The sequence below is a fragment of the Olea europaea genome, chromosome 13 (assembly GCF_002742605.1).
Source record: "Olea europaea var. sylvestris chromosome 13, O_europaea_v1, whole genome shotgun sequence".
Lineage (NCBI taxonomy): Eukaryota > Viridiplantae > Streptophyta > Magnoliopsida > Lamiales > Oleaceae > Olea > Olea europaea.
In genome coordinates this window covers 8,618,281-8,627,540 of record NC_036249.1, presented here as the reverse complement: position 1 = coordinate 8,627,540, position 9,260 = coordinate 8,618,281, and the positions used below count along the sequence as shown (strand labels likewise).

The following is a 9,260-nucleotide window of genomic DNA, read 5'->3' as shown; positions in this document are numbered from 1 at the left end:
ATAATTTAAAAACCTCTTTTGACTTTGATAAAAGAAAATTGTTGATTTTAAAGAAAAGCAAAATTTGAAAGTATATTTATTTTTTTATTCAAATCAACATCCCAATCAACAAAATTGGAATTTTAAAAGCAAAATTTATACAAAACTTTCTTTAATCTAATTGAAACTAACTCCTAATTACATTATTCCTAAACCGCATTACGACAAACATAATTAATTAAAATAAAATAATTATAACGCATCTCCTAATTACGTCACGATTGCATCAGATAATTAATGGAAGAGAGATGCAAAATGGATTCGCTATTAAATGCACATGAATATATGATCTTTTATTAATTAAAAGGAAAAAGACAACTAAAAATTGAACACGGTTAATTTATTTATTTTTTAATTTTTTATGAATTTATTGGGATCTTTTAAATTTTAAAATTTAAGTAAACATAATACAAGATAATTTAATTTCGATTTCAAACGAGATTCTCACTTTTCCTCAATTAAATTATATTCAAATTGTTATTTTGAATATCAAGATTGGTTTGATCGCCATTGTGGCTCATTTATGAGAAAATCTTGGAGACTAGGTCATCAAGCATCGAATACAAATAAGCCCTCATTATATTCTCAACTTATACTTGTCGAAAAAAACAGAAATAAATATTCTTATAAACTTATTAGTACAAATTTACTCGACCTAAAATATATTGAATTAAATCATTTTTATTAAACAAGTGAGTTTCACAAATTTCAAAATTGTATAGGATTTTGAACTCTTTGAAAAGATTCATATTTTTATTCTTCGAAATTTATTGCAAAATATTAGAATATTTTCATAGTTCTTGATCTTACGCCATAAATAATAATTGCACATTTTACATTTTCTTTTGATAAATTTGACACGATGATCAATTATTTTTATAGAATTTATACTTAAAAAATATTATTATCGTCGCCATAACCATTGTAGCTTTTCTTCAATAATTATTCTCATAGTCGTCATTATCATTGTTATAAACAAATTCCCGCCAACCGACCAAGTTTTTCTTTAATCCAATTCCTAAAAAGGGACCTAAATCAAGGCCATTTTATACAGTTATTAAGCTTATCTCTACCAATGCTTTTATATAATTAATTATTTGTATTGCAATCACCTTCAACTAATCATTCATAATTAATTAAGGCCGGTTGGTCGGTTCCAATGAATATTCTTAATGTTAAGGGATGTGTTATCCCATATCGGTTTAATATCGAAATAAATATCAATTTAAAAAGATCTTGGACTTTTCCATTTAATAATGTTGACCTTATTACGACGGACCCCAAATTTTAACATGGTATCAGAGTCCAGTAAGCTCTAACGAGCTATTCGATCAAATTAAGCCTAAAAAATGAGCACACAAATTTTAAGATTGGTCTGCTCAAAAAGAGTCACCATCTTGTGGGGGCATGTTAAGGGAATAAATCTCACGTCAGTTAAATACCGAAATATTGACCAATTTAAATAGATATTGGACTACTCCTCTTAATAAGGTTGACCTTATTAAGATGGACCCCAAATCTTAACATGTTAAAAGAATAAATCCCACATTGGTTAAATACCGAAATATTGACCAATTTAAATAGATCTTGGACCACTCCTTTTAATAAGGTTAACATTGTTAAGATGGACTTTAAATCTTAATATGATATCAGAGCCATCCTGTGAATTTCAAGATTGATCTGCTCAAATGAGCCACCATTTCGAGGGGGTCTATTAAGGGATGTATTATCCTACATCGATTTAATACCGAAATAAATACCAATTTAGAAAGATTTTGGGCTTCTCCATTTAATAAAGTTGACCTTATTAAGATGAACGCCAAATCTTAACACTTAATCAACTCCAAGTTGGCCACTGGTCCCAAAAACCTATTTCTACTGCCCTTTATATAAACCATCCATGCTATGAACTCAATAGAAATTTTTATAAGATTAATTTGGTTACTTAGTTTATTTGAATTCTTGAGTGACCAAAAATGGTGAAGATGACATTGGGTAGCATTGGTGACTCTTTTTCAGTTCCGTCGCTAAAGGCTTATCTTGCTGAGTTCATTGCCACCCTCCTCTTTGTCTTTGCTGGTGTTGGTTCCGCTATAGCTTACAGTAAGTACATATTTTCTGTTTTCATAAAGTGTATATATTTTACGGTCGGCCCCCAAGCCCAGATATAGAATGAGGGTCGGGTTAGGTTAAGAGCAAGTGTAAAACTTTATCAAAGCTTATGATATTAGTCGATTTCAAATTTATTGGAATTTGTGCAGACAAGCTCACGTCCGATGCAGCTCTCGACCCACCTGGATTGGTGGCAGTAGCGGTGGCTCACGCATTTGCATTGTTTGTGGGCGTTTCCATGGCGGCCAATGTATCCGGCGGTCATCTGAATCCGGCCGTCACATTTGGACTGGCCATCGGAGGCAACATCACAATCATAACTGGCATTTTCTATTGGATTGCCCAGTTGCTTGGTTCCACTGTTGCATGCCTTCTCCTCAAATTCGTCACTAATGGCTTGGTAAGTCATTCCCAATACCAAAATTTAATCTTATTTTGACAGTAAAGCAATAAAATTACCACCGCAGGAGCTTTCTTAATGGCCTCCGGAGGTCATCTCGTGACCTTGGGGATTTCTGTGATTAAAAAAAAAAAAAAAGCAAAAGAAAAAGAAAAGTTATTCATCCTTTGGATTAATTGAATATGCGAGCTTGTTCCATCGTTTGTGTTATACAAAGTATCGAACCAAACATATCTCGAACTTAGAAGATTTACAGAAAACTTAAAGAAATTCACAACTTCCTTACAAGCTTTCTCAAACCGCTACCATGGCATCAAGAATGAATATGTTTCAATGGGACCCAGAAAACGAATTGTACCCGTCTGTGTGACTAAAATCCTAACCCAGATCATCAAGCACACGTTTATAGATTAAAGGAAGCCATAAGGGTGGATGAGTTCTCACCATCTCTTATCAGTACACAAAGTATCAAGATTACACAAAGAATCAGAAAGAAAATCAACGTCCAATAAAAAACTGGAAGATGAATACAAAAGAGACAGGAAGAGTCACAAAGCATACACACGACGCAAACCCTAAGAATGAAAGAATAGGGCAAAAAATTATGTATAGGCTTTGAACCATTGATCAGATTCCAATCTAACGGTCTAGTTGGCTCCTCAAACAAAGAAGAAATCGTGTGAGTCTGTAACAATAAAAGTACACGCCTTAAAACACGACTTTAGTGCAATTGGACTCGGGTAACTGGGTCACACCACATTATTGGGCAATTGTAGGTTTTAATAGAAAATGATTTTGGGCCTTAACCTTATCATCATTGCCCCAAGAGATAATTTGCCATCACAACCCAACAGTATATTTGTATAGGAATCTAATTTTTGTAAAAGAGCATTTTGACAAAATTACTCTATTGTGCCAACTTTTCTAACTAGATATAGTACTTTCAGAAAATTATTTAAACATGTTCAAAAACAGCTTGAAACAGTTTTTGATACTACATGCTCTTTAAAATTAACTTGAATTAGACTCCATCTAGGGTGAATCAAGATGGGTTTTTTCGAGTTTTTCTAAATGTGCTAGGCCAAAACCATACTAATAGTTGGTGTTTGGCAGGCCATTCCCACTCATGCAGTTGCTTCTGGAATGAATGCTGTGGAGGGTGTAGTAATGGAGATTGTCATCACTTTTGCTCTAGTCTACACAGTCTATGCCACTGCAGCAGACCCCAAAAAGGGCTCATTGGGCATAATTGCACCCATTGCAATTGGGTTCATTGTTGGTGCAAACATTTTAGCTGCTGGCCCATTTAGTGGTGGATCAATGAACCCGGCCAGATCATTTGGGCCGGCCGTTGCTGCTGGAGACTTCTCTCAGAACTGGATCTATTGGGTTGGCCCACTTATTGGGGGAGGATTGGCAGGCCTGGTCTATGGTTATGTTTTTATTGCATCATATGCCCCATTCCCAGCCCAAGAGGGATATGCTTAAAGAATTTGTTGTGCTTTTATGCTGTGAAGTCAAATGTAATTCTACCTTTGCTTTTGAGTATGCATATTTGGACCAGCAAGAGAAGAATTTGTATCTCAGTTTCAAATAAGAAATGTAAATAAATTGGGTATTTTGTTCAGAATCTACTTCTGTGTTATAGTTGTAAATTTCACAGAGTTAATTTAAAAGAGGGTATACACTTTAAAGGGAATAGAATTGATATACCTCAAGAAGATTAGAGTCGAGGCAAAAGGTATATTTACATCGAAGTTCAAAGAAATGTTGATCATATATATGGATTTAAAAGATCTCCATTTGAGTGATATTGATTGAAAACAATTAAAGAAAAAGTTGACGGAAAGTTATCAACGATTGGAGCTAAAAAGAATAACACGTAATTCTTAAGGGTGACATGACCTTAGTACATAGTTATGATTTATGCATGATTCGAAGAAGGGTTAGATGTCCTTTATGTTGGAAAAAATGGTTAATGGGTCAACTTTGAGCCCAAATTTTAGTGGGATCCACCTTCTAATTAATACGGGACCTAGCATATTCACGTTCTACTCTGCGAGATAATTGACGTGATATATTTATTTGTCGAAAACCATTTAAAATTGAATGTAAGTGTTAAAGTAACCCACATAAACTAAGGATTATGGAAGAATTTGATTTTCCAAACACTTTTCCCACATAGGAAAGTTAGGAAACTTTGGTGTGGTTTATAAGGTGGAAGTTTGGAATTGGGTTTGGGCTCCAAGGGGTACCAATAGTCTTTGGAAGGGGGAAGACCTATATCCTATTGGGTTCGGTCATAAATCCACACGCGCGCGCCGCCGCCGCCGTCCGTCTGACCAGCTGGCCGGCTCTGCACGAGCACGTGCCCGTGCCCGAGTCCGAATTCGAGTCTGGTCCAGTTCGGTGCGGGTAGACCTTTACACTATATTAACTTTTTGAACAAAATTTATTTAAAATTTTGGGCCAAATTGTAAATAATCAAATTTTTGGGTACAATATGAAATTTAAATTTTGGCTTATTTCGGGTATTTTATTTTTTTTAACAGTCGACTGTTTACCGATCAAATAGTCGACTGTTAGTCGACTGTTAACCGACTTAACAGAAACGACTTTTAAGAACAGCATGTTTGTTTGGATTTTTGAGGCTTGTCTGAAAGGTGATGACTGTTCGAATGAACACGAACAAGTCTATAAATAGCCAGCATTTCTACCAGAAAATTTACACAATTTTCATTGCCAACTTTCTGTGCTTTGAATCTCATTTCCCTCTCTCGTTCTGATATTGTCTTGAACTAAAACACACTTCGTTGAGTTCGTCGGAACTCCTGCAGATTGCAGTGCTGCTTCCGTAGGAGACGAAAATTCGTTCTATCCTGGGAAACGATTGCTGGACGCCTTTAACACTATTGAAGGCAGCAAATTCGTTTTAAGGAAATATCGTGAAGTCTGTGGGCTCGAATTACAATTTTGGATCCTGTTAATCAATTCTTGCATTCAGGTGATTTTGTCAGATTGTTTTCGAAGGAGTAACTTCAAACTCCAAAAACAACACTTTAAACGTGAAATTTATATCTCTAAAGGATAGTCCCAAAGACATGCAAAAGGAGGAGCATATGATGTAGATTTACTATGCTTTTGCAATGGGAAACCTCATGCATGTCACGTGCGAATTTAAATCGTAAATTGTTCAACTTTTAATATTTAAGCGAACTTATAAATCGTAGGTACAAAGTGATTGTAAACTCACAAGGACTTTCATAGAATACAATTAGATTCATTGCATAAATACATACGTTGTATGTTTGCTTGTATATAGATTTTCTATTTATTTGTTTGTGTAAAGTTGATGAATTTGTGTAACGGCGAATTAAATTGAAATGCAGGATCAGTATATATTACACGCAGCAGAGTCTCATAATATAAATCTCCCATTCGCTTGTAGGCACGGTATTCTTCTGTCATTCAATATATATACCAAGCAATTTCTTTGTATCATATTTGAGTTTATATAGATTTAAACGCAATTTCGAGCAATTTTAAGGATTGAGTTTGACAAGTTTTTAGTTTTTGCTGCTTTCCACGAACTGAAGGCTCATTACACACTCGATTTGGCAACACAAAATGGGTAAGGAGAAATGTAAGAGCTTCCCAGGGTAGGCACTCCGGTGCTCTAGTCAGGAAATGGATTTTATATATTCAAAATTTTTATGTTGGTCCCAAATTAAGGCTAAGCCAGCACCGAAACACACAAGAATCAACAAGAAAGTAAAGAACACAAAGATTTTTTGGCCTTAGAAGCCCCAGAGATTCAGTGATCGCTTCTAACGGTTAGTCTCGCGTTGGGCATCGGTTAAAATTAAGCTCAACTCCACTAGTACAGCCTCAATCATAGGCAAAAGTATTAATTACAGAAGAACACAAATTGTTCAGATTTATCTCTCTAGCAAACTCTCACAAGAAATCACTCGAAGTATCATCCAGAAGATGAAAATTACAAAGAGTACATGAAGAAGACAAACGAGAGGAGAGGCTAGGGTTCAGTATGAACCCTAAAGGATTATTGCATGTATTTATGACAAATAGAGGCACCCCTTCATCCAACGGCAGCCAATGATCCACATGTCATCAATCCAAAGTAAAATGCCCTTCAATTACAAATGTGTGTTTTCAAAACACAATTAATAACCATTCTGGAAACTTCAGTTTGCTTGGATCGGTATTGGACCGGATCAACAATTGGGACATCATCACAGTTAAGCTTAAAATTTCAGCATCCCAAAATATGTCACAGTTTAACTAGTGCAGTAATACGTAAATGAAAGTTACATGCACTAATGCAACACCTTGTATTGTGAGCCTTTGGTAGTGATCTTATTGCTTTCAGTTGTGGGAATGCTATCAGCTAGTTTACATGATTTGAAGCCTATGAAGAATCCCTTTTTATTTGAATCAGTTTAAAAAAAAAAAAAAAAAAAATTTAAAAAGTCAAAACTAATCATTTGTTCAGAATTCATAAACAAAACTAAGTGTAAACAAGATTTCAATAAAATTGGTAATAATTGTGAAACGTAAAGTGCAGCTGACTGCTCTGGGATCACTCATGTGGGGATCAAGTTCTATTTAAATTGTCGATGCATGCCAATGTCGCATCTATGTCCAATTGCATGATTAGTTATTGACAGTGTCTCTTGCAGCAAAGCTGAGGCAATTTTTTTATTTGAAACAGATGTCTATAATTTTGGCTAGAAGAGGTTAGAAATGGAATTTTAACATGAATCAATGCTTATTGTCTAGCTTAAATACATATACATTTTGTTATTTATGTTGGATCTTTAATTTGTTATATGTGGCATGAAAGGATATAATCTAGTTGGAGACTGTTGGAGCAGATTAGTGGCAGTAAAGCTTGACTGAAGCTACAGGATCAGGAAAAAAATAATTATCAAACAGTTGGATTTTTTCTTTCCGCAATGTGTGTAATTTTTGCTAATTTCTTTGAATATCAAATCATAATGTTGCAGGTCGTTTTACTAGCTGTGCCGTTCGTGTAAATTTGGGCAGCACAGACAGCCAGAAGCATTAGGGGTATCTGCTGAATTGAAATCAAAGCATGAGATACTCCTGCTTTATAAACATATCAGTTTTTTCTTTTTTTTTTAATTGCAATAAAAATTAGCTCATTACTTTCTGCTCATCGTGCAGTATTTTTTTTCTTGAAAATTACTCATTCATTTTGGAGACATCTTACTCCTGCAAATTATCTGTTGTACGCTTCTATACTATCTAAGAATTTTTTTTATACAAGTTTCAATCAGCAACTACCTGATATATTTAGATTTTCAGCTGACCACAACTACTTTACTTTGATAGTGTTATGCATAGACCATTACAGCCGTTTGGCTCATAATATTTCACCGTCATGTTATTAGTATCAAAGCACTGAAGCTCGGTTTGGTGCTATCTAGCTAACCAATTAATTCATTTCATTAAGCATTTTTCAAATATTTTGGTCCAGTTATGTTACTTTGCATCTTGCAATCTTCATTAGCCTAAGATGAAATCAGTTTTAATATTATTGTGCACTGCTATTTAAATATTCCAACATACTAAAGAAATACCCAAGTAAAGAAAATCAAACATGTAGTAACCACATAAAGATTTGGTCAATGAAGTGTTGGAACCAGCTGAAATTGAGGGATACTAGAGAGTTTTAAATGATCTACAGAAAAATCACTGATATTTTGCTCGATATCTGATATGGGCCTTCCTACTTGTGCACACAGATCCCCTCACCGGGGGAGGGGGTAAGATTTTTTTATTCGTCGTGGGCCCCCCTGGGTTGGTACACCGGGGTGTCAGTTGACAAATAGAAAAACCCTTCTGATATGTATTTGTTTCCCCTAAGACTACATGATCCTTGTTTCTTACCTGCATTTCCCTTTGAAATCGCTGACAACTAATTGTAAATTCAAATCTATTTTTCTGAGGTGTAGGCATGCACTTCTCTGTGTGGGCTTTCCATCATCTGACCTTGAAGTAGAAACTCAAGATGAGGATGTGGTAGTATAAATAAATTTCTCCATTCAGATTGTTAAATACATTCGCCTAGTTTTAGAACAGATTAAGAATTCAATTAGTAGATATGTATTTTTAAAGGATAGCATATTTGTGCATTGAAATTCTACAATATTACTACTATTATGTAGTGTATATTACTATTAGAAGTTTGTGACTCTCTCTTCGTCACTCTCAAGCCACTAGCCAAAGGTTTAACAGTGTCAATGCTCCCGAGCAAGCTGAGGGGTTTAAATTATAAATTGCAGTTCTTACTATGTGATTTAATTCGCTTTCTGGTACTTTTTAAGAATTTTTCTTGGACCTAAAAATAATAAAATTTATGAAGACATTAATATAGAAAAGTGTAACATCAAAAGGGGTTCTTCAGTAACCAGTTCTGAAGGTCATGTGTTTGGTTGTTGCAGGATAGAGATGACTATGCATTGGAGTTGGCTATGGGAGATGAGTAAGCTGTGTCAAAATGGCCATCGACTCAAACCATTAATGTCTCCAAGATGCTATTGAAAAAACTTCACAAGTTCTCATCCTCCATCAAATTTAAGCAAAATCCTTAACAGTAATCATAAAATGTTACTGTAGGTCTTTTAAAAGTGTAATGTTCTTAAATCTCATCACAAAGTTAGAA

At 34.7% G+C, this 9,260-nt stretch overlaps 2 protein-coding genes across 2 annotated transcripts; both read left to right on the top strand.

Moving 5' to 3' along the window:
- Positions 1–1,948: 1,948 nt before the first annotated feature.
- On the top strand, positions 1,949–4,185 carry LOC111407503 (probable aquaporin TIP-type). Its single transcript, XM_023037016.1, has 3 exons — positions 1,949–2,142; positions 2,301–2,551; positions 3,665–4,185. Exons 1-3 carry the CDS (start codon positions 2,016–2,018, stop codon positions 4,037–4,039), a joined length of 753 nt encoding a protein of 250 aa, XP_022892784.1. The 5' UTR covers positions 1,949–2,015; the 3' UTR covers positions 4,040–4,185.
- Positions 4,186–5,934: 1,749 nt separating this feature from the next.
- Positions 5,935–9,084, top strand: LOC111408410. Its single transcript, XM_023038174.1, is given in 7 exon segments — positions 5,935–6,004; positions 7,579–7,608; positions 7,611–7,697; positions 7,760–7,823; positions 8,551–8,617; positions 8,764–8,910; positions 9,040–9,084. Coding segments are annotated over 7 exon segments (510 nt in total).
- Positions 9,085–9,260: the final 176 nt, after the last annotated feature.

Coding starts and splice junctions, on each gene's coding strand:
- LOC111407503 (XM_023037016.1), top strand. CDS start 2,016: ATGGTGAAGATGACATTGGGTAGCATTGGTGACTCTTTTTCAGTTCCG. Junction 2,143..2,300: donor TGGTTCCGCTATAGCTTACA/GTAAGTACATAT, acceptor GAATTTGTGCAG/ACAAGCTCACGTCCGATGCA. Junction 2,552..3,664: donor AATTCGTCACTAATGGCTTG/GTAAGTCATTCC, acceptor GGTGTTTGGCAG/GCCATTCCCACTCATGCAGT.